The following is a 26,677-nucleotide window of genomic DNA, read 5'->3' as shown; positions in this document are numbered from 1 at the left end:
ATTCTTCAAACTAACTGTTCTCAGGGCCAGAACTGCATGGAGGTAGGAACAGAATTTCAGTTCAATTACTTTAATCACTGCCTGTGTTATATGAGTACTTCTCTCCTATCCCAGCTTCCTTCCCCAAATAAATAAGGTTGCTGAATAAAAGTAAGAAACAGGGAAGTTTAAAATCACATAAATAAATAAAAATAACAAGAAAAGAAAGGTCATCTGCCAAGATTTCATCCTATCTGATTCAGCCCAATCATTTTAAAAAGGAGTAGTGGAGAGTAAGACAAAGGGAATTAAAAACCTCACTCTGAAATTCTTATTGCCAGAGGATAAACATATTTTTCTAAAAAATGCCCGAAACAGATGGAACATGAAAGAAATACTTTTACTGAAACGAACTGCATGCTCACATTCACTACAGACGCTGGTGAAGTCTGATCATCACTAATAATAATGTTGCTGATTAGACAGCTGAAGTACCTGAACTGAAGGATTTGCTACTGCCTGCTAGAGCACATTGACTTTGCAATCAATAAAATCTCTGGCCAGCATCTGGTCGGTAAAACCTAGAATTCTGCAGGTGATAAATGATCTTAGATACATATAGAGAGACAGATGTTCAGAGTCAGCCTGACTTTTAAATTCCAGGTACCTTGTGAAAGCAAAATTGTTGGAATTTGTTACCAAAATCTGGCCCGGAATCTCACCTCGACTTTTTTATCAAGTAGATCAATTCTCTAGTCTTTTGTACTTAACTTAAAAAAGTTTCAGGCAGTGTGAGTTTCCATGATGAAGATAAACATTAGCACAGCCCAAAAGAAATACTTGTTTGAAGTTCTGAAAACTTTTAAGCTCTTATCTTATATTCGCATCAGGCCATGCTGAACTCTCAAGATGCAACCAGTTGAAACTGGACAAAGAAATATTACTGTTTGTTATTGCTAAAGGAGAAAGGTCCCACAGATCTCGTCTTTTCTACTCACTCCAGGCTGGATGCTCTTACTGCTTTCCTGAAACTGCCTGACACTCATCAGAGAGGTAAGACCACACAGCCAAGAGCAAGACCCCATCCTAGCAGCAGGCCTGGCACTTTGTGAATGACAGATTTAAAGTAAACACAATCCAACGGTTTTCAGGAAACAAAAGCCTTAAGCCTAACTACTGAAAAAAAATAAAAATAATAAAAAAGGACAGAGCTGGAAGTTTTTAACTATAATTTAAGACCTCATAAATAAGCGAAAACCAAAGCAATCTGGCCAGCTTTGAAGTATCTTCCCAATATTTGTTCCTTGCCAATGATGAGATGAGTTTTTGGTGACTGTAGCCATAAAGCAATAGGTGCAAGAAAAGATTATGTAAATAATATTTTAAGGGTAACGTGTAACATAAATACACATAATTTATACAACTTTAATATAAATTGACATTACTGTTTCCCGACCTTTAATGGGCAACTAAGAACGATTCATAAAATACCAGATTATGGTCTGCAAGCCATTACACATAAAAAAACCAAGCAGGACAGAACAGGAATAAAAACAATAAATTAACATTCAAGGCCTTGCCTCTCCATTATTTGGTTATGAATGAAAATCATTAGAGGAACAAGACAACACTTCTCCAAAAAGGGAGTCAGTCCTCAGTAAAAAGCAAGCCACAAAAATAACCTGAAAAAACACACTATGTCAGATCATCTCTGTTATTTATCAAAATGACATTGTTTACAGAAAATGCTGCTGTTCTACATGCTAAAACTTAACAGCCACTCTTAGCAACTGACAAGCAGTATCCTTGTGCATCTTGCTGCAGCCTAAAGAAATTTACTTTCAGAGAGGAACTACTTGCTATCTATTCTTTCTATAAAACTTCAGCATCCCAAAAGCTGACATTTCATATTGGCTTTTATTTTCAAGCAATTAAATTTTGCCTGGATTTGGACAAAATACTTTGTTTTGAAGTTCAGCAAATGTAATGAATGAGAAAGTAACCTTTGTAGCATTTGTATTCTCAGTTCCTTCGATGAAAGATCCACTCTAAAATACGTCAAGTTATTAAACAGAGGGGAGTTTCTTGAACGATGGAATACTGAGAGGACTGGCTTTCCCAGCCAAAGACAGTTTGCCGAGGCGGAGCACCGCCTCGCAGAGAGGCAGGCAATGCAGTGCGGCGCTGTGGCCGGCAGATGGTGGCTGGAGCTCGGGAAAGAATTCTGCCTGGCGCTCTCGGCATAACCACCGCCGAGCCCGGGAGCCTCCCCGCCCGTTTCACTGACCCACCATCCGGTCACTGAACAGACAAGGGGCACTCTCAGGAGCAAAGGGGCTGGCAGCTCGCTATTAATCAACTGTTGGAAGCTTGCACCTAAATGGGCTACTTGTACACTGTGGCAACCGGTGGCACCAAAGATGACCCAATGGTCTAAGTCGCTGATGACCACCACTGCATTAGGAAATATGCGAAACTGAAGCTCAGAGATCTAACGACTTGTCTGTTTGGATGCAAGGCACTGCATTCAAAAGACCTACCCTTTAAGAATTATACTTCTTGTATCCACCAAAAGCCACCTTTTTCTTCCTCCCATTTTTCATGGCTATATCAGATCAATCTATGAAGCTTTCTATAACAGACATTCAAGCCTATTCTTTTTTGCTGCCCCAGTTAAAAATATGATCTTAAACCATATGTATTTGAAAACACAGGACTATGTCACTTTATGTGACTGAAGAGAGGCTGCCATTACTAACAGTTTAGTCTGATGCTAGAAGCTTTAGAAAAAAGATAAGCACACAGCAGAAAGAGCTACTGGTGAGGAGGTTCCAACAGAGGAATAAACCAACTGCATGAGGACAGTTCAGAAAATGATCTCTGCAAGAATTTCTCGGAATTGACATATACAGAACAGAACTGCTTTTATCAAGGACAAGCTGCAGCACATTCAAGGCAATATCCTGAATAAAAAGGATTCCTGTAGAAACGTCATAAAGAAAGAATCTGTAAGATGTATGTATCATTTAAACATGAAAACCTAAACGGTATGCAGATTACAACTGGAGCAGAAGGTAAGATGGTAGTCCACAGCAATGGAGAAATAGAACACAAAACAAAGCCTTCAGCAATAGAGGACCATGTCTTTCATAAGAAGAAAAATTTTAAGAGTTATGTTTTAATCAAGATGAACTAGAGCTGACAAAAGGGCTATAGAAAGAGTAAGAAAAATTTTTTGCAGAGACAAGGACCAGAGCTGATGATCTGACTTTCTATCATAGAGATGTTAGCTGTATTTGGTTTTGTGGATCAGACTAACCAATGCAAAGGCAAAAAGCCATTGAGACTTCCCAGCAGAGGCTCATATAGAACCTCCATACCAACCTGGAGAACCCTTTATGGGCCTTGCTGATGGGAAAAGCACAATAACTCGAAGGAGGAAAAGAGTCCCAAAAAGCAAGTAGTCAGAAGACTTCAAAAAGTTGACCACTGTCAAAGTCAGGGGTCCTGAAAGCAGCTCACAAAAGATAAAGGAGTAACAATTCTGAGCTGCTTAAGCAGAGATCTATTAAGACTGCAATGCAATTACAGTAAAATAAGACAACAGAATAATGCAGAAAAACCAAAACAGAACTGGAAAAGACTTAGGTGCGAAGACAGCTTGAATGCCATTATCAAGGTGGCCAGCTGATCATTTCTTCATATGGGTAACTTCCCAGATCCAACTACAGCTTTTTCCTTGCATTTACATCCTCATTTCAGTGGGCTGCCTTCTCTGGTCAATAACTCTTGGCTATTCTCCAAAAACTATTCTTCAACTTTCTATTATTCAGCTACCATTTTAAAGCCATTGTGACAACAAACAGCAACTGATGGCATTATGTCCTGAAGTGCCTTGATTTTGCTGTTTGGTTTAAAAACATGAACAACTAAGCACTGATGTACACTAAAGCTCACAAATATGATGCCAGATCATAGCGCTCAGATAAGCACCTTGAAGGGTTTAAGGAATACAGTAACTTTTCTCAACCAGCTGACTGATACCCAAACCACATTGTGGAGGTTATGGGGAACCTTTAACCTAAAAAACAGTCACACAAAATACCTCTGTAGATTTCTCAAGCTAAATACCATTATATATGAACAGATTTACTCTTCCTACTGAGTGGCTCTCATGAAAGTAAAAAACATTCTTTGCCAGACTTCACAGAGCCCTCTCTAGTCATTACAGATCTCCAAATCCTAGTATCAAATATCCTTGCACTTAGCTTGACCATTCTCATCCTCTCTAATCCTTCCCTCTTTCTGCATAAGTGCCCTCCTACAGAGCAATACCAACAGAGTGTCTCTTGGTGGTACTGTAGATTTATCTACTGAAGCCATCTTGAATACAAGGAATAGACCTGAATCTGATAGCAGCAAAAGGCATCACACTCCATCCTCTTTAAGTGGAACATGCCTTATCATCCTGCACCAAATTTTGAAGCTGTGACTTAGAGAATTCTGAATTTTAAGCTTTGAAACATATCTGAATTCACGTCTCCACAACTGGGCTGTGCCATTTTTAAGGAAGCAATAGAATAATCTCTTACACAGGACAATACTACTTCAGCAGTTCTAGCAACAAAAAAGCAGTACAGAAGAAACACTAATCTTGACAGCTCAAAAGCATCCATGATCAGCATAATCCCTGTGTTCATTTTACCTCTCTGCAATACTAAGTAGTAAATTAGTAGTAGCAAAACCCCAATGATCACATAGCTTTAGATTTTGCTTTTTCTTTCAAATAAAGTGTATCTTCCTTAATAAACTGTCTTTCATCCAACCAAATACACTAAACAGTGACTCTGCTTTAAAACACTGTCCATTAGAATAAGTCATAAACAATCACATTCTAACATCAAACAATCCTAAAAGAAAAAGCAACCTAACAAAAAAAATAATTAAACTCTCTTTCCAACTTTCCATTTGGACTACTTTTCTCCCTTCTCATTTAATAAATGTTAGAAGTAGAATAATCACAATAAATACGTACCAGAAACTTATTCATCCTCCCATCCCTGAAGAGTCAAGACTTAATTAGTTAAAAAAATTTAAAAAACCAAACAAAAACCAAAACCAAAAACCAAACACAAACCACCACACAGAACCAAACGACAAAAATGTATGCCCTGATCCTGTAACTTATGAATATACAATATATTTAGAGAAAGAAATATTACATCTAGAATTACTTTTTTTGTTATCACTTACCTGGTTTGTTAACGTTAGAGGTTGCTGAATCTGGTCAGCATACGATAAGGCAGAAACCTGTTGGTCATTTATGTTCTGCTGACGACGATCACTGTACTGCTGATGCGAATGGGACATCTGTCCAGCCATCTGAAGGCCAGCAGCATGGAATGAAAACGATGGTGCAAGCCGAACAGATGAAGGTTTGCATGCTGAAGTCTCTCCTCCTGCAAAGACAAGGTGAGTGCAGTTAATGACTTGAAAATACCTACCTCAGTTAGCTTCCCTCTCCTGGCTTACAGACCTTATAAACACTAATAGTTTCACTGTTTCAACATACACAAGAGTTTTCATACACAACAAATCCAGAGATCATCCTCATGTAATTATTACCTAGCTGAAATGCTTCTTCCAATTTCATTGTGATTATTTATTAATCATTAATTTCTATTTGTCTCTTTCCTAACATCTGTGTCATAACTCAGAATTTGTCGGGTTATTTTCAAAGATATGAATTTTGTGTATGGATTCCATGAAAGTCAGAAAAAACACGCAAGTTCTGCCTTTTAAGGTTGCTCACAGCAACTTTCTGGACTACCTGTACCAAAAGAAAAAAAAAAGCTCATCTTCCCTGGCCTTAGATGATTATATCTTCCAACAAACCGCTTAGCTCACTAGCCTACATTGCCTACATTTTTAACTTCCGCCCTTCTTCCAGCGCACACTGTACTCAGCTTCTTGACTCCTACTGCTGAGTTTATCAAGCTATAGGTAGCAAACACTGTAACTTGAATTAATTCCTTTTTGGGAAAGTGAAATTAGACTTCAAGAAGTAACTGCAAAGCAAGAGACAAAACACTTGGTCTCAAGTTGCAGAAGAATGGCAAACTGTACAGCTAAAGTACTAGATTCCATAACATCCTGAAAAATGCAAAATTCCACAGGCAAAGAATCTGCCACTAACTGGGACAGATCCTGCACCTCTCAGCTCTTGTTTCAGACATCTGTCAGATGACACTTCATTGGTTCATAGTCTCCTTGCATCTTGATTTTTCCTCTAACACTGGAGAACACAGTAAAGTACAATTTGTTTTTCTTTGTTCACTAATGGAAGTTCAGCACATTCTACATTTAACACACATTCTTTCAGTTTTTGATGACTGTTCCAGAGGGGTGACATTGTCTACATGGTTTCATGTTGGTACAACATAGAAGACAAGCCGCGAGGCACATCGCACTCAACACTGCCGCTGAAGGAATACATGTGGAATCAGAAGCTGAAATCTGGAAGCACAATTACTGCTAAAGACTGAATTTAGAAGCAAGATGTAAAATAATCAAGCACCTAACCAGCAAGGGAAATCCCAACTTCCCTTTCAATCTAAATCTTACAAGAAAATGTAAGCAGCAGAAAAAATATATAAACACCACCCATCAATTTGAATTTTAATTTTGACTTTTCATTATTAAGAGGGCTGAAGTAAAAATGTATGATAAATACCCACCTACAGACCACTGGTATTTTACTCCACTGTTAGAATTCAGTACTTCTGAAAGACCAGCAGAACAAGCTACTCTGGAAAATGAACTGGTTGCCCACAAGCACCCACTTATTTTCACAGTATTTCATTAGATTTTCAAACATTTTACTTAAAAGGGAAAAATAATAAAGGGGGGAGGGGTATGGACAGAAAACCCAAACTCAAACCTTCATGAAATAACTATGACAGATGAAAACCTTTTTTTGTGTGCATTTTGGTGCCTTTGGTGGCACGATGAAGTATCAAGATGACCTTACAGGTGGAAAAAAAAAATCCTGACCTAAAACCCCTATAAACTAAGCCAACTTAACACTGCACATAAAATTACTCTAACTCTTCTGTAAAACATCCATTAAAAACTGCTTGTGATTTTTAACACAAATACAGATCCTACTAAGCTTTGAAACTGTCCTCTAATATTTAAAGATACAGTGAAAATATCAGTTAAATGTCTTAGCGTAAACTTTTAAAAATACTTGCATCTTTTTCTGTTTCGATATTTCCAACTAACATCTTATGTTCACCTGGGAACTGGACAACAGATTGTTGCCTTCTTTTTGAAATTCAAAATTATATAATATGAAATTCAGGAGTTTACATTTAAATACAGGGGGAAAATATGTGCAAAGACTCTAATGCATCAGCTATCTCTCTCAAAGATACCATTGTTCCTTTATATATTAATGCATGTCAGACCATGTAAAAACTGTAGATAAACTTTTTTTCTCACTACTGTATTTTCTTAAAATCTAAACTCCATTTTTACTGGAGAATTACTCATCCATCTATACTACTTGGTAAATATAGTGTACATTTACTTTTCAAGACATACTGAACAGTCCTGCAAGAACGGGTGAATACATGTAAGACATTTGCTGGCATGTCTACTTTTTGCTTTTTTAATTTCTGCTGATTTTCTGCTTAACCTGAAACACAAATAATCTCACTTAGCAACATCTTGCTGATTGAAAAGTCAAAACAATATTTAAATTGGACAGTCAAAAAATACCATTAATTCCAAACTGTTAAGCCAATTACTTTAAAAGTTTAATTTCTTGCATTTTTTTAACCTCAGGCCACAGTTTCCCAGCAGCATACGAGATATCAAGCAACTTAGGTAACAATTAAAATGCACTTGCACATGTTCCTAAAAAAGCAGAAAGCTCCCATATATCCACACAGAAATCCCAGAAGCAGGGAGTTCTCACTTACAATTTGACTTCACAGGACTAGAAGTATAACTATTTCACAAAAGAACAGTTGTAATACCAATGTTTCAGTTCAACTTGCAACTTTCCGTTCTTGTACACTCTTTTCTCCCAAGTCCACTAGCAGGACTATAAAGCTGTACCTCTCCTGGTCTTCCGAACTGATGATGGTCAGCTGGATCAAGTCAGTTAATTCAACATCCATGCCTCAGAAAAGAGAGCTTCATAATTTGTAACAAAGCATCTGGACTCCAGAATCACAACGAAAGCTTCTATAAGAACCCCAGTTTGACAAATATTTTATTCATTCAACTCAATTCTGGTTGGGGTTTTTTTTGAAATTAAATGTTCATGATTAACAAACAGTTATCTGTCTAACTTGGAGGGAAGTCACAGACAACCTATGATGCCAATATACATAAATCACAACTGTATTAAACAAGAAACTTGGTCTAAACCATTGCTTTTGTTTCACAGAGCAGTACTGAATTCAGAAAGAGGGACATTATTAAACACAAGAGCCTGAGTAGAGTCACATGACGTGAAGTAGACGGATGGAAATTTGCTACCTCATATAGCATGTTCTATGCTATATGAATGGCATTTTAATAGTCTCTCTGAAGATGGGGGTATCAACACTCAGCCATGTTAGCAGTAAGCAAGAACTACCTGGGTCAAAAGTTTAAAACTGTAACTACAAGGCTCTGAAAGAACAGTAGCCAAGTAATTTTCATTTATGATTTCTGACTGTCACTGAAACAGAGACACAGGAGTTCAGAGTCTTCTGGTGCCAAAAGCAATCTTAACTATCAACAAAAACAAGCAGAGTTCAGGATATGATCCCTGATGAAATACTTGCCCTTGCCACATTTCAGACTTTATTCCATGATACCTGCAATCCTACTCCAGGACAGTTAATCCCAAGAGAACACTCATAACTTACTATTACGAGACAAGAAACACCTAATGACACATTAGGAAGAAATAAGGGGAGAAAGAAGAATTAGCTAGAATTGACCTTTCGTTTTAGGTTGAGGAGTCAGTCAGCTATAGAAATAGAAACATTTGTGAACATCCATTAATTGATATTCACAAAACTGCTGGCTGAAGTTAACTGGGAGGGCCAATAGATAAAAAAAGTGACCTACTGACCACCACGGGAGTTCCACAATCCACAGGAGCTCAATGCCACGCCACATCTATAACTTCTACAGGAAAAACTATCTAAGGAACAAGGTCTGCTCAATCATCAATCTTCCTTTCTAACCACTGTAAGTTTAAATTATTACATGTTATGAAGCACCCTGGGAAGTAAACAAAGTGACAGAAGACAAAAAGTAGTCAAGATCTCTATGCATGATGCACATTAAGGGAAGAGATATAGATTGGAATGGGTAAATTATCTTTCAAATGGGCCTTTCCTAATGTGTTAGTTCAGAAAATGGCATAAAAATATGCACCTTTATGTATTATTGTAAACTATAACAACTTGAAGTACAAATAACATTTATTTGCCCATGACAAAACTAAATCAAAACTTGTCATAAAGAAGGTCCAGCTACAGAAGACATCCCTTATTTCAGCCTTGAAATTTCCTTTTTCTCCTATGTTCATGAACAGAACAGCCCTTCCGAAATTTAGCTGTTCAGAATATTCTATTTCATTAGTGACAGTGCACACACAGTAATATAAGCAAAATGTAAATGGCAGCAATAGTAACTTCTTGGCTTTTGTAAATTTACTGTCTCAGGAAAGTTAGCAAGTGAGGAATAAGTCAGCATCAATACAATGCTACACTATTGTTAGAGCAAACAGCTGTTAACTGCAACCAGAAGAAAATGTTTAAAAGGGGACTAACAGCACAGATGTGATGATAAGAGAAAACTTAAATTCTAACTTCCAGTTGGGTTCGTAACTCAGAACTATCTGAAAATACAGGCACTGCAAAAACGGACTGCCCTGACATATGGAAGGAGCTAGGGTTTATTTCTTTAAAGTATCGTCTTAACACAGCGGAAGAGCACAAGTTCAAGAATATATTTCTTTATTAGGTGAGGATGGAAAATACTTCCCTCATTCAAAATAGCTTTGTTTAAATGACTTTTCCAACTACCAAAGAAATCTGTATTTTGAAGTAGAAAAATACTTGAGATGGTGCTTATTGAACAGTCTACAAATGAACTACAGATGGTTTAATATAGCAAAAATTTTGGTACAACTTTGCATAGATTTTTGAAAACTCAATGCAGTTTCAAAATTCAATTTCCTACCTCATCCATTTTAGATTCTGTTATTCCCATTTAGACATTAGCCTACATAACTCATTTAGACCTCACCAAAATATCATAAGGTAAGCAATCGATGCAATGCATTTCTGGCCTGCTCCTTTCAACATAAAGCAAGGCACAGATATTCACCAATCAACAGTAAAGAGTTGCGGGTGACAATGTGCCACCCCCAAGAGGGGTTCGCTCTTTCTGAAAAAAACTGTGGTCATTCCAATTTGATGTCTAAGGAAAAAAAATGTCAACTGAATTTTCCCTACAGTTGTGCTGTGTAAAGTGTTCTCCGGACAAGACAGACTGATGCTTAATAAATTTGGAAGCCATGCTCCAGCCTTTCCCACAGTCACTGACTTAGCAGTGGCACAGCTTGCCCAGAGAAGCTGTGGATAACATATTCTGGGAGATACTCGAAGCCCAGCTGGTCACAGTAGTGGGCAACCAGCTCTGGGTGGCTCTGCTTGAGCAGTGGTAGGTGAACCAGGTGACTGCCAGAGGTCTTCTCCAGCTTCAGTGGTTCTGCAATTCTGTACCACAAACATCAGCACAAAGTAACAGTATTTCTCTGTTTGAATCACCAAGTTGTTACATCAGCTCTTCTGTCAGGTGAGACTACATCTGAAAATCCCCATAGCAATTAGTTGGTTTCTTCACATTTCTGTCACCAAACTAATTAAATATATAATGTGCTTTTTGAGGTATGTATGTAACTCTCTTTGTCCCTCTGTCACAATTCTACCAAAGTATTCTATTTAGGCGTACTCATAATGAAGGATAAAAAAGGAGACAAACTCACATTAAAATCATTAGAACATTAGAAAAATCACAGAATCAACGAGGTTGGAAAAAGACTTTTAAGATCATCATGTTGAACCTTTACCTCAGGACTGCCAAGTCCACCACTACACCATGTCACTAAGGACCTCATCTACATGTTTTTTGCAGGCGTGGTGATTCCAGCACTTCCCCGTGAAGCCTGTTCCAATACTGATCTCTCTTTCAGTGAAGACATTTTTCCTAATATCCAGTCTAAAGCTCCCCTGGCACAGCTTGAGGCCATTGCCTCTTGTCCTACCACTTGGTACTTGGGAGAAGAAGTTACATTCCCTTAATATTTCTTCATATCTAGCTACCTTGCAATTAAAACTGACATGTTAAGTTATAAAAGCTTGCCTTCAAGACTGACAAAAGCATCTTCCAGTGCAGCAGCTGATTTTGAATTCATGACACCAGGATATAGAGAATTCTCTACTCAATAACAAAACCTTTGCACAGCCTTAAATATATTTTAGTGTCTACTGACTGTGTGCAAGATGAAGCAGGTAAAAGCAGTCACACCACCCATCTATTTTATCCTTTTAGAAGTTCAAATGTAGTCATTCCCCATGTTTGAGAACTTACCACTAACCTGCTATCTGGGTAGCTGATTTCTTTTAAAATTTTAACAACTTCATGGCCTTTTCTGTACCCAAGTCCTCTGCATCTGACTTCCAGACAGTGATTACAACTTCCACAGAACACCGGCTGTTTCCTAGTAGCATCACTGTCCCCATTTCCCCACCTCTTTGCTCAACTCAACTCATAGAACAGGCAGAATTTCTTATTGGACCCATATAAAGACCTGTGAAGTATGGCACAATAGCATTTAACGGCAGAAATAACGCAGAACTAAATTGGAATCAGTAGCAATATTCCTTAGAGGTTTATCCTGGACTGCAGGGTCATCTCATTTTGAAGTATGAAACTTTCTCCTCTGCACAACTTATCTTCTTTCATTCTGTGCATTGCTAGAACTTTTCTTGCTATTCCTCAATGTTTTCCCTATAAAGATCATTGTTTTGACCCTAAATGTTTTGAGTTTTCTTTCACCTCCTCTCCATCCCACTTCATCCTCCCTTTCTCTATTCTATCACTGCTATCCGCTATTTGGGTCATTCAGCAATGTGCAAAGGTACTCCATCTCAGTGATATGTTTGCAGTTGAACGAGAACCTGCCAGAAAATACGACTACAGAATAAAAGTGTGAACTGTATTATTCACCACAATGGGCATTCTCATTTCCACACTTGGAGTTCGAGAGCCTGTGGGCCTACACCACAGACCAACTTTGTCAGTTCTCAGTACTGCATATGACTGGTTCAGACTTCAAATATTTTATTTCCAATCCATGCTATGCCACCACAGATGAAGGCATCTACCTTCTTGGGTTTTGTTGCTTGTGGTTTTTTATAAATTCAAATTAAAGAATGTGAAAACAGCTAAATATCTTTTAGAAGAAAATCCTGTATTAGTCAAGGAGCTCAATGGCCATCTTCCTTTACATCAGATCCACCCTTTTCTGCAAAGTTAATTGTTTTGCAGAGTTCTGGTCAACTTCGGTTTTCAAAATCCATGCTTCAGAAAAGTTCTCAGTACCAATAAGCATTATATGATACCTCAGCTATTACACTGTACCCCTAAGAAATGAGTCTGGAAAAGTGAGAAGACCAATCTCCACATTGCTTTAGTATCTGATCACCTCTTGTGTTGTACCACCACGTCCTAAACCAGTGAGCAACAAACACTTGTATCTTGAGAACTCCCTGTTAAAATAAACCCACATTTAAGACAGGACAGACCTACACAAGTTCTGCCTCAACACAATAATGTCAAGCACTTGGTATTTTAGAGTTTACAGCAATCATCTTTTAAGCAACAAGCAAATGACAACCTGAACTCTAAGTGAACTACAGTTCTACTGAAACATTGCTTTGCCCATTGTCTTCATGCGCTGCATTTAAAATGACCACATGAGAATGTAAGGGCACACGGACCTCACTCAGCTTGCTCTGGAATGAGGAAAACTTGAGAGAACCCAGGGAACAAAAGGAAATTACCTGCAGCAGCTACTGTAGAACAAACAACTCCATTATAAATATCCCACACTAGTTCCTCCAGAAGAGAAGGAACTATATTATTGTGGAGGAATTATATTATTAAGAATGGCTACTTCAGAAGCTAGTCTACAATAACTATTCAGTCAACTTCCTTGTACAGAAATGCCAAACACTACTTTCTCTCAGAGCAAAATTAAACCTCAAACTTAGAAACAACCACCATGTTGAGCAGGCCAATACATCCAGCCCACGGAATTCTGCTGTTGGTGCTCCTTCCTAACAGACCTGCGCAGAAGACGGAGCGCTTAGAAGGTGATTTAAAATTACTTTTGGGTGTTGTCTTTCCCAACAGTTTGCAGATTTTTTACATGACTTGCATATCACGTGTCTGGGTTGTATGGCAGAGACAGAGCAAGAAACCTGGAGAAAAGACAGGTCAAGAGTAGGTTTCATTAGCTGTTCCGACACTGTTGCACCTATCTCGGCTATCCTCTTCCCTGGATGAGCTGCAGCAGGAGGTGGACTTTGGGCAGGACTTAGTTGCATGCACACACTTTATTGCTTTTGTGCAGTAAGGCCTGTACTCAGGGGACACTAGTTCCCTCTACTGTAGAAATACAGTGGCTAAGACCTGCAGTGGCGAGAAATAGTGGTGTGACTCTCTCCCTAGGCACTTCAAAATCTGGTTATCATAAAAACTAAATGCCACTGCTCACTATAATCCTCCCACAACAAGAGAAGGAAATTTCTAAAACTCATAAGCAACTTATGATTTAATCTACGGGCAACACTATATAAATCTGTATTTTGTTAACTTACAAATATTGAGTTTTATCTGGAGAATCTTAGAACTAAGAAAATCTTGAGAAAATACCTTCTTTTTTAAATGAAGACCCAGACTGACAAAATTGTCAGATAAAACCTACAGGAAACACAAGTACTCTGACTTTCAAAGTGCATATCTGAAACTCTATGAGAACTCTGCTTTTACATTTCTATTCTTGAGAAGCAGGCTGCCTAAGAGCACACCTGAAAAAGATCTACAGCCCCACAAGTAAACAACGAGAATTTACTTTATGTACAGGTCTTCACATAGACCAGAAGGCTCCACTTAGGTATACACTGTCCTGAAAGAGAACTAGAATTGAAGAATACTGTACACAGAAGTTCTGAAACACCGGAGTATTTCCACAGTTTTAATTTAGTGACTCTAAATAAGTTATAATGATATTTAGTTACATGAATACCCTATTTATTTTAAGGGATGGAATGGAAGTAGCACTCACTGAATAGAGGTTGCTATATACTAGATCTTTTTATTTGCATTGTATTTAACATAATATCTCTTGACACTCCTTAGACTGTGCTCCAAATAAAATTATTACTCTCCGCATATACATTCTATACAGTAGTCACTGGTTTTGTGTCCATGTCATTCACAAACATCGATTTCCTTCTGCAATATTCTTACAAGACTGGATTTTATCCTGCTGTACAGAAGAAAACTTCTCACAGAAGCCACCCCTTTTGCCTCAAGCTACCAAAACCTCAGCAGGCAAACTCAAAACAGGGAAACACAGGTTAAACACAAAAGGGTCCCATGATTTTAAACTTCTGATTTTGTATATGTAGAATTTCAAAGACTTTACAAAGACAAGGAAAATGTAACTAGTAGATAAGTCTCAAGAATTTGGGAAAAGTAAACCAAATCAGGGAAGGCTCAAACAGGTGCTCATTTCTGTTTGCAAATAAAACCAAAGAAGAAGGGGTACTTGATTCATGTTGGACTAAGTACTGAAAAGCACCAGTTCTTTCAAGCAACAGGGTACTGACATAAGAGTTGCTCGTATCAAACCAAAGATCCATGCAAAACAGCATCCTGCCTCTGAAAGTAGCCAACAGCAGTCATCTTGGAAGAGAACAGGATGAACATACAGCAGTAGATGCCCCACATATTCAGCTAGTCTCCAGTCCAGGAATTACATGAAGCAGAGCCTTTGTGATTAATGTGTATTTATACATATATAGGCTCTTAGTGACATGGTTTAGCAGTGGACTTAGCAGCCCTGACGTAACAGCTGGACTTGACGATCTTGGAAGATCTTTTCCAATCTAGCTGATTCTGTGATACACATTATACATCCTTTTCTTCCGCAGACTTTCTGAACTACCTTTTGCATTTCAGGTTTTAGCACCCAGAAGATCACAAGGCGACAGACTCCACAGCTTAATCACAGGTGGCATTTAGAGCACCTCCTTTTGTTTGTTGTGAACTTGCCTTTTTCACCTGATGGCCCCTGTTGAGTAGTAACAAAAAATTAAAGCTGCCCTCCTGCAAAGAAGCAATGATACTGATACGAAGAAATAACTGAGGCTTCACATCAGCAACTTTGTTTATTCTACTGCTGGGTGACAGGTTTACTTTTCTAAGTTCCCTTTTGACACACTGCCTTCATGTGATCCTCCAAGAGAGGATATTCCAGTATTCGGAGAAGAAATATTCTCAACTGTGCGACTGTATACACACCAACATATTTATTATTGAAGGGTTCATCTTCTTCTAATGCACAGTGCCACACTGTAACTCTGTCCAACTCTTCATCATAAACCTGTTGCTTGAGAAACACTGGTCAAATTCAAGGAGTTTGGCTGATGATTCAGCCCAACATGGTATTTATATTATGCCAAATGAGTAAGTGAAACCAAACAGCTCAGCAAACAATACTTAATTATTAAATATTTAATAAACCACATTTAAAGGACATTTGCTTTAAAACTAAATATATATATATATTAATAAAATACTCAAAAGAGTAAAACACTAGGATTTTTCAGAGGACAGCAATGCTGATGAAAATGTGCCTAGGCTAGGGTTCTGATACTTCTCTTTTATCTTCCCCCAACAAATGTAAGTTTCTTTTATGATTTTATGCAATTATTCTAAGGTTGTGTGGTTTCTAAGTTTTTTAATTTAATTAAAAGCCTGCCATTTAAAAAAAAAAGGGACTATAAATACAGGGGGAAATGGAGATTTATTTTTTTATGATCATGGTGAAAGTTCGTAACAGCTTTTAAAAGAGAAACAAAGAACAAAGTGTGAATATTATTCCAAACAAAGGTTTTAAAACAACTACTTAATTCTAGCTACATAAGCATACTTAATCTAGGTGAAAGGCCCACACCTGTCCTGCAGTTCCCAGTGCAATCTGTGAAAAACACAAGTACAAACAGAAAACACTTTTTTTACAAAAAGTTCTGTCAAATTCAGTAAGTAGAAAGAGTGTAAAGGAGAAAAATAAAATCATGGTAATCTCATAATACAGACAACTGGAATTTAGTGACATAAAGTTCAAACTGATATGACTTTATGAAAGATGTTCCATTAAACATGCTATAAAAGAATCTCAACATACACATTTCAGAAGGCTTCCAGCAAACTCCAAGTACACACAAATTGTATTTTATCATAGTTTTTAGCTTCTAAAAAGCACTATAAATCACAGTTTCCCTATTAAAAGGAAACATTTGCTTTATCCAGGAGCAATTAGATTTACTTCTACTCTCAGTTTTCTGAAAGGTTTACAAAATAATCAAAAAAATTAGAATTAAAATTCCACCAAGTTAAAAATCAGATTTACTCATATGCTGCTTTTTAACAGCAAGCTTTGGTCTTCATGATGAGCGCAACTTGCAAATGGCTGCAGACTATCACTCATCTGAACTAATGTGCTCCAATCTTTAGTTCAAAAAACAGAACTTGTTTAGTCCTAACTACAAGCATTAAATCATGAAAATGCTGTCTGTTCTCTAGGTATCAAAGTACCAACGAATCCAAATTTGTGAAAATTTAAAAACTATTTTGTGCACAAACGCTTTTCAAAAACATTACACATAAAATAGTTGCCAAATAGAACCACTTTTACTAAAATTCCAGTTCCAGCTGAACTCAAAAGGATCCAGAATCTGCTGACACCACAGTTATACCTGGTCAAAAATATTCCAGTGGAAGTAATTTCCACCATTACCAGTAAATGCCAGGTGGTATTAAAGCTTGGGCATATTCATACCTATGCTAAGGGGAATGCAGGGGAAAAAAAAGAAAAAAGAAAGAGAACATGGAACCAATATAGATGGATTTACTCAGTTTAATAATTCATTAACCTTACAGTCAGTTTTACTGAGTCGGACAGAAAGAATGTGAGTAGTTATGCAAAGACAAAGAAAGCCCATGATTTGGACAGCTAAGAAAGACAGAGGGAGGGACTGGGGAAGAGGACTGAAGAAGGTGAACTAGTCCATGACTGAAAAAGCAGGTTTAGAAAACGGGGGGGGGGGCGGGGAGAAGAAAGAAAAAAAAAAAAAAAAGAAAAGAAACAGATGCAGATTCAAGCAACAAAAATATTTTAAGATCAGTTTTCCCAATATTCTTAGGCACGAATGATATATAGGGGAGCAAAATGAAATATCCAGACTGAACTGTTATAGCTGAGGTGGGGTTTGTGGTTTTGCTGTGAGGTTCTGATTTTTGTCGTTGGGGGGTTTTCCTGAGGGCGGTGGGGAAGACATGTGAACACACCATTTTTATAAGGCAAGTGTGTGTTCTAGAAATAGATTCTTTTATATCCACACCAGCTACAGATGCTTATCTCAGATACAGAGGTTACTGCATTTCATAAAGTACTGATATTAAAACTGATTTTATTAACGTTCCACAGCCACGCTTTCTGTATATATCTGGTTCCTTCAATACTTTAATTAAAAAAATAGTGGGGTGGGGAGGGGGAGAAATTAGGTGGGAAAGGAGCGAGCGCAGTCCCCTTCCATGCACACAGCACTCTTTCGTGGTCTCAAGCTATTCCAGTGCAGATTTTCCTGCTAATGAAGGCGGTGTACATCTGCACACGCACATTTCACACACACATACGCCCATCGGCACCCTCTCCCGCAGGGAAGCGGAGCGGGCCGGGCCAACCCTGCGAGCGGCGAGCCTGCGCAGCACTGACACCGCCCCCCCCCGCGGGCGCCGCTGCAGATCATTAACTGCTCATTTATCAACGCCGCTCACCAGGCAACACAATGCAGCAGCGGCACGGCGCGCGGAAACCACCCCGAACCCCCAGCAACAGCGGGTAATTAGCATAGCCTACCACCAGAACCCCGCCGCCTGATTGGGCGAGCTCGCCCGCCAAGTGGCCAATCGGCGGGGGCTATGCAAATCGCAGCCCTCAGTTGCCAGGGCAGAGCTGCTGCCCGTTGTCCAATCGGAAAACGCGCAATAAACAAGAAATGCGATTGAGCTTTGTCACATTTTCAAGTTGCTGTTAACACTTTCAAGTTTAAAGCAAAATTAGCTCCATCTACCGAGGATTAGACTCCTGTTCTACATTTCACCCCCACCGCAAGGGCAGGGCGATGCAGTCATGATACACGGGGATTACAGCTAAGCGCTGCATTAGGATTTAAACTTCCCTTCCCGCAAAATAGCTCTGCTCCGGGACGGCCTCGATAACGCCGTCCGCACGGGCGAGAACCGAAAATAGCCGAAGAACAACCTATGCGGACGCTTCCATTTGTAATAGCGCTCTGATAAAACGCTTCAGAGGGCTCTGCACAACAGACAGGCTGAAAAGCAGGGAAGTTCCCGGTCACTGCCTTAGTTGGATCACCTTGTGAAATTATCTGGGTTTCTATACTCTATCAGACAGTACGTGCTATTTATCATACTGCATTCCCTTTTCACAGGCACCAAATTTCTCTTTGTTTGCTTTTAAGGAAGAGGAAAAACACTAGAGAACAAACGTCCTTTATTATATACCCCACCGACAGATTTTAAGCAAATTAATTTCAGTCCATTTGTCCAAACTGAACATAAGAAACTGAAGTAAAAAAAAAAAAAAAAAAAAAGAAATAAGCGATTTTCCCCCCACCAATTTACAAAATAAAGCTCATCCAGAAGAATATTTGTTACTAAGTGTCTGTGCCTGTGACAGTGCGAATATACAAGGGAGTGCATCAGCTACTGACCATCACCACTTCCAACACTCCTCAGGAGGTTCCCTTCCCACACGCACAGATGTGTGTTTTGAAAACCGGCATCGCTCAACCCCCGTCAAAAGAAGTCTCTAAATGCAAAGACCGACAGACTTACTCTGGAAGCAATTGCCTCTCTCTTCAAAAGCAGAACGCAACCGCACAGCTTCCCTCTACACCGCGGCAGACGCAAGTGATCCTGTGCATGTTTTACTTCACGTTCCAAAGCCCGACGGGGATGTGAAAGTGCTACTGCACCTCACTCACCTGGGAGGCTGGTGGTGGCGTGTTTCTGGTTCTCAAGGGCTTGTGGAAGGGGCCTGACACTGGCAACTGACATCTCCTGCCCAGGTACACACCAGGTACAGGACACGAGCAGCAGCAGCAGCAGCCACCTCTGTGCCTCAGACACTCAAAGGACTGTGACACTATTCTGCCCGCTGCTCAGCTGAAGGAGGGCTACGACTTTCTGTCAGCCACTAACCTGGGTCACTGCTAAAGAGGAGACAGGATCTGTATTTCTTTGTCTATCCCTATGACACTCAAAACTTTTTCGATCTGAATCACAGGATCTGCATTCTGAAAGTGCCCAAAATGTCAGTTCCACAGCCTGATGCTAACAGAAATCAAAGTTTTACTGGTTCCCTTGTTTAGAAAATTTAACAACCTCAGATTGGAAATTTTAACAATAGTAAAACTACTAAAAGATTTCCTTATATGGCCTAAATTACGTGCAATTTTCTTCATATGTGCACTAACCTCTCTGATACATACAGAAAATCAGTTCTGTCTACTCTTTATCTCATGTTAGTTTTTTAAACTAAATTACTGCTTTTTGATTTATGCTCATCCAGCAAACCCTGTAACAGTGCGGCAGCAGCAGCAATAAGCAGCAGCAGAGTGTTATCTGACCACAGGCTTTCAAGATTTTCCAAGCAATCTAGCCTGGGCCAGTACCTTGCAGCACTAATCATTCTCCTAGTCTGCTCAACTATGCTCTCAAAGTAACACTTTTATCAGCAGTTAAGTAAGAGTTTCTTGTGCTGGTGCATTGCCTTCTCTTTCACCCACCTCCAAAGAGAATGTATATAACATTACTTACAATTTTCAGTTTATAGTGCAAAACTAATTAAAGACTGACTACAAATCGCTTGCTACATGGCAACACATCAAATCATACAATTGGTATAAGAGATGAAAAACACCCAGTATTTTGTACCTAACCAGTACCTGTGGCTAACAGCTAGCCTAATGCCTAAACTTGACTTTTCAGATCCCACATGCATTTCTAGCTGAACAGAACTAAGGTTAGCATAAATATGTGAATAATTTTTAATGTTCTCCTTTAATCCATTGAAAAAATACATATATATGTATAAAAGGAATCTTTTCCTACGCACAAAAACCATCAAGGGAAATAGAATAATTCAAGTCATTTCCCATTTGCAGTTACTGAGGCACAAGATATATTTAAACAGTTGGTAGAGAAAAAATGGAAAGCATCTACCATATCAATGTACAGCTAGCATGCCAAACCATTAATGTAAGAGCTAAACAAGGGATGAATACATCATGTGCAACAGTCTCACATGATATAAATTATTCAATACCTGACCAAAGAAAACAGCTTTCAGGAGCTAGGGGGAGGATCTGAAAGTACTTTCGTAGTTTGAATAAATACAGTATTGTGAGTTGACACAAAATCTTTTTAACTCTACTCCATGTGTATTTTCAAACTTTTTCACCGTGCTATGTCAGTCCAACTTGCATTCTGGTGCTTACCATAAAGGTGGATTTCACCTGATAAAGTGCTGAAAATTCTAAAATAAATTCTAAACAAGAAATTACTTGTACATAGGCAAGTGTGTGTTTCCAGAACTTATGCTATGTTCCCTCCTTCCACCTGCAAGATCTGGATAATGTGTAGCCCTGTTGATATTGCAAGTCTTTTTCCTTTACTAATTTCAAACTTAATAAATCACTTTATTTGGGATTGCTGTGCTGGAACAAAAATTAATATTATTTCAAACCTAAATCATGTCAAACAGAAGCCTTTTGTAGACTCAGATACACATACAGAAGGCTTTTTAAATGACAAACTGAACAATCACCAAAAGGAAATCTACCATTATAAATTACACCTCAATTACGGGGAATCTGCTGGGGTGGTGATTCCAGGGAAAGCCTTCAATGGCTGATTTCACATATCATCTTAAAATAGCCAATTCCACTCAAACTGAAACTTACCGTACATGCTTAGCATTGGCAACTAACAGAGCAGTTATGTTGCATTTGGAAACAGGACACAGTTTTTATCCTCTGTATTAATAAGAGAAGTTCAGTATAATTTCTAAAAAACTGCATACTCAGAAACTCCTAGCCACGGTGTCCTTATTAATCTATATTATAGGTCATAAGCATAACATTCAAAAAGGTTTTTCCTCACTCCAAAGTAGAATGGAAGCACTAGAACTGTCTTTTTTTCCCCATAAAATATTCACAAGCTCTAAACTGTAACTAAATAATTTTCCTGCTGTGTTCTCAATGATTTGATAACTGATACTCTAACACCAGCATTTTTTAACAGATGTCTCAAGCCAGTCCTTACTTTCTGACAAACTGCACTCAGACTTCTTAAGCCATTAAACAACAGATCATTCCCCAGTAAAAAGTTGTAACATTTCCATATCTAGTTATCGCTCATCACAGAAAATTCCAACTTAAATCAGAAATAAAACCAAGCTTTCACAAGTACAGTGAAAACTCACAATTCCAAAGCACTTACTTGAAAGACCAATTTCCTGCCTTTGTAATAATTTCTGTATTTTGTATACACAGTTCTAAGCTTAAGTAATTACTTCTTATGATTTGTTTCATTTTGAAGTACTAGCTTTCAATAAGAAAAAACTTGATTGATGGCTTGGCTTCGCGAACGAAGATTTGGGAAGGACATTACCCACACTCACTACAAGCATGATGACTAAGGGCAAGTGGAATAGGCAAAACTGTTTGGAGAAAAGCTGCACAGGCAATCAGGAGGATTCCGCACGAGACTGTCGTCTCCCGGATCAAGCTCGAGCGACCAAAGGCCTGAACCACCCTCAGGCAAGGTAGGACCTGCAGCCTCCAGTGCACCTTGTCACCTGCCGTTTCGACCCTCGCCTGTCGCTACAGGGCTTTGCAAGTGGAGTAAACCCTTCCAGCCTGCGCAATGGATGTTTTAGGTGAGCCGCAGCATGCGCAGAACTGGCCCCACCCTTTACACCTGAGGTTTATCTGCCACGGCCTAGACAGCTAGGACGGTGACAGCAAAGTCCTCAGGTCGTGGGTTTTGTAAGAGTGTCCTTCTCTTAGATGGAAGACCTTACAAGGATAGACGAGCTCCATCAGCCCCGGTTTGAAAATAGGAGTTTTCCTTCTCCTATGAGGAAGGCACGTCTTCGCTAATGAAGATCTGGAAAGGGCTTTACCCCTGCACTCTGAACAAGACTGTCATCTCCTGGGTCAATCTCAAGTGACCAATGACACAACAGCACAACATCAAACGTCTAGGCAGGATTCTGACTTAGAGGCGTTCAGACATAAGCCCGCAGATGGTAGCCTCGCGCCAGTGGCTCCTCAGCCAAGCGCATGCACCAGGGGTCTGAACCTGTGGTTCCTCTCATACTGAGCAGGATTACTATTGCAACAACACATCATCAGTAGGGTAAAACTAACATGTCTCACAATGGTCTAATTGTTTTTTCACTTATACGGTGAGCCTGGGGGGGGTGGGGGGGGGAACCCCGAGGTGGGCTCTCGCTTCTGGCACCAAGCGCCTGGCGCGTGCCGGGCGCGACCCGCTCTGGGGACAGCGGCAGGTGGGCAGTTTGACTGGGGCGGTACACCTGTCAAAGCGTAACGCGGGTGTCCTAAGGCGGGCTCAGGGAGGACGGAAACCTCCCGCGGAGCAGAAGGGCAAAAGCTCGCTTGATCTTGATTTTCATTACGAATACAGACCGTGAAAGCGGGGCCTCACGATCCTTCTGGCTTTTTGGGTTTTAAACAGGAGGTGTCAGAAAAGTTACCACAGGGTTAACTGGCTTGTGGCGGCCAAGCGTTCATAGCGACGTCGCTTTTTGATCCTTCGATGTTGGCTCTTCCTATCATTGTGAAGCAGAATTCACCAAGTGTTGGATTGTTCACCCACTAACAGGGAACGTGAGCTGAGAAAAAACTTACGTGTGGTTGAACACATACTTGCAACTAGAAACCACCAGGAGACAGTGATGCCAGGTTTCATGAATCCAAACACCAACACGACTCCAAAGCAGGACTCACTGCATATCACATTTATTTCTCTCAAGTAGCACAAATTTAAAACCAGAAAAATTAAAACAACAAAAAAATCACCAACAAAACAAAAATAAATTGTATTGTTATTTCTTCAGGATAATACTATAATTAAGAAAATTATTTTTGAAGTGTAATTCATACATTTCCTTCAAATGCTTTACTGTTTCTAGTATAAACTGAGCAGTATGTATTAAAAACTTACAGCTATTGCTTTTTTTCCCCAACACCAATAATAATGACAGTGACACCATTCAAGTACCAGAGTTGTGTAAATTTAAAACCTTTGAATTTTGCCTACATCTTCAGCTACGTGCATCTATAAAGCTTATGCCTAGGTTACAAAACCTCTGCGGTCAGAGACTGGAATTCACGTTTGTCCTGACTCGGCTACTCCTTCCCAAAAAGTGCTGCCTCTCTCCTCTAGGGACAGAAGATGCATAAATCAAAGACAATGTGTTCCAATTGCCATGCTTAAACTGCAACACTTAAGGCTCTCCTTCCATCAGTCCCTGCTTCTACAACATGCTAACTGTCAGAGCAAGCTACTGAGAAAGATGCATGTTACAGACATCAATATGGGGAGCAATGCAGAGAAAGCAAGGTACACTTTGGCCACCAGAAAAGACAGGTTACTTAAAACGGGGTGCAGAAATGGGGCAGGGAGGGAAGAAATCATTATCCTGAAGGATATATGAACTACACCAAGGAAAATCTGACCAGACGGTTAGACATGAGTTTGGTTTAGGTTCTTGCCTCCACAGAGGGAGAACATCATTCCACCTAAGAAGAGAGACTTGAATATTTTTATGGAAAGGGGGATTATGTAAAAGTATTAATGGGATCCAAACACTAGACAGACAAGCAATACTTCAAGGTTCAGCTAACAACTGTGTTCTCTGAAAAGATCATCACAAGTTCAGTTCGTAGCATAGATGCGAACAAACTTGTAACCTCTGCAGGCTTTTAATTCTTACGGAGTTTCAAACACAACTGTGCCAGTGGTCTGGTCAGAGTATACTTCCAGTTCATAAGCACATACTGAACATTGTTACATTTACAGGCACCATACAGGACTGTACTGTAATTCAAAAGAACCACAATCTCTCAACATGTCATATCAGCAGGGGTCTAGGCACTGCAAGTCAAGAAGAGTTAAACAATTAACACACAAACAATTTGTCTCAAAAGGTTAGGTACCAGTGCGTTTCAAAGCTTCAGCCTGACAGTAAATTTTAAAAGTGTGTTCTCGGTGAAGTGAGAGAACGAAACATATTTTATCTGATTTAGAAACAACAAATTCTTTTTATTTTTTTTTTTTTTTTTTTTAAGGAAAAAAAAAACACAGAACAGGAAACTTTCTAATACAAGCTTTTTTTGTGTGTGATAAAGCACCTTATCTCTTCAGCTCTATGGAATGAATGGGCCAGATTGGATGGGGCTTTGAGCAAGCTGGTCTAGTGGAAGGTATCCCTGCCCGTGGCAGGGCTGTTGGAAACAGATGAACTTTAAGGTCCCAACCCAAACCATTCTGTGATTCTATGATACAGGCAATGCTTATGAAACACCCTGCTTCATGTATGACATCGAGCTACCACAGTAAGGACTCCGGCAAACATACACTTTAAAATTCACATTTTAACAGCATGACTCTTTTCCACCAAGTAGATGGATGCCAAGATAAGAGGGAAGAAGTCTGAAGTGCCCTCCCCCATAAGCAGACATATTGGACTGAGGACCATGTTAATTACTTTAGGAAGAGATGCCTGAAAAGGGGTACAGAAGGAATGTCACCAACAGCAGGGCATAAACTAGAGCTGTCATAAAGCAGTCTTTTAAAGGACTTTATTGTTACTACAGTGATGAATTTTTTGGGGAAAGTGTAAAATGACCATAGTTATCTGTCACCTGTAAGACGTTTGTAAAAGAAAATGAGAGCTGGGTAACTTAGCATTCTCATCCAGTAGACTGCCATTAAGCCCAACTTTCTATCAAGTACATCTAAGGGTTCAAAATCCTTATCAGAAAAAAAAAAAAGAGCAATACTGTTTTATCATTGATCCACTGCAAAAAAACCCCAGGGAACTGGTGCAGAATGAGCAGAAGAAAACCCAAACCACCTGCTACTGCTTTGTAGCATCAGTCATTTTGCCAAGCAGTGGCAACACATGAAGCTGCTATTTGCCAAAGCATCTGGGTTGAAAGCAACGTGGTGTTGTTAACTGGCACTGCTGAACAAGCTAGCACAAAACTCTTTCAAAATGTCAGTCAATCTCAAACAGGCTCTTCAAGACTTCCATAGGAATTTGAAGAAATACCACCATTCTTAGCAACTTCAGAGAGAGCTACCACATACAAACAGAAAGCACCAGAGATTTTCCCCTCTTTTTCTCTGCCCCACAAAAGGGTAAGGGGAGACTTCCTAACATCTCTGGAAACAAAAGGGACTGAAGAAATGGAGGAATGGCCATTATGCAAGAGATGGAAGCAGTAGACGCATGAGAATGACACTATACTGGCCATCTTTAGCCAACTACCCAGTATTTTAAAATGACAGCAGTGATTAAATTTTATGCTACAAAATGGGAATCACAAGGAAAGGTAGGGCTGCACAGAGACTAATGATGAATAAACAGTATTAAAGGGACTCAAGTCACAGATAACCTTCTTCATGCGTTGATAATTATTTCATAGTGAGTTCCACAACTGTAGAGAAGATGGATAATAACATAGCCTGACCTGTCCTCCTATATAAGCATGTTCTGAAGGCCATGGAGGGATTTCTGTGAAATACTCATGGTATCAGAGAAAGCAAGCCAAACCATCTACTTGGGCACGAGAAACAAGTTTGTAGTACCAGTGGAGACCCCAATCAGCTCCACTTCAGCCTCCACAGATTTTCAAGAGAAGCAAAGTCCTCAGTAGTGAGCCTCTAAGCACATTCGTATTTGTCGACAGCACTGTTTTCTGTAGCCATAAAAACTGTCATAAGGTTGCCCCAGAGTTTAACTGCAGAGCCTGCAGTTTTGGTTGCATATGCTATTTTTCTCACAACTTTTCTAAATGGTCTGTCTCTACTATACTTATGGCTGTGACATTATGGTGAACATCTCTTGAATTCTCAGTAGGCCTGAAAAACTTGGAAGATGCTTCTTCACAGGTGTCACCAAACGAGAGATAAGAGTCAGGAGAATGGG

At 39.4% G+C, this 26,677-nt stretch overlaps 1 protein-coding gene across 1 annotated transcript in view; it reads right to left on the bottom strand.

Moving 5' to 3' along the window:
* The window catches only part of DYRK1A (dual specificity tyrosine phosphorylation regulated kinase 1A), an 88,763-nt gene that overhangs the window by 19,636 nt on the left and 42,450 nt on the right, over positions 1 to 26,677 (bottom strand). The window contains exon 3 of the mRNA XM_080612032.1: positions 5,233 to 5,438. Within this exon, the coding sequence (XP_080468158.1) occupies positions 5,233 to 5,438 (206 nt within the window). The remainder of the gene's footprint in view (positions 1 to 5,232; positions 5,439 to 26,677) is intronic.

This window comes from Psittacula echo, assembly GCF_963264785.1.
Source record: "Psittacula echo genome assembly, chromosome: 3".
NCBI classification, from domain to species: Eukaryota; Metazoa; Chordata; class Aves; order Psittaciformes; family Psittacidae; genus Psittacula; species Psittacula echo.
This window is presented reverse-complemented; position numbering and strand designations above follow the sequence as displayed.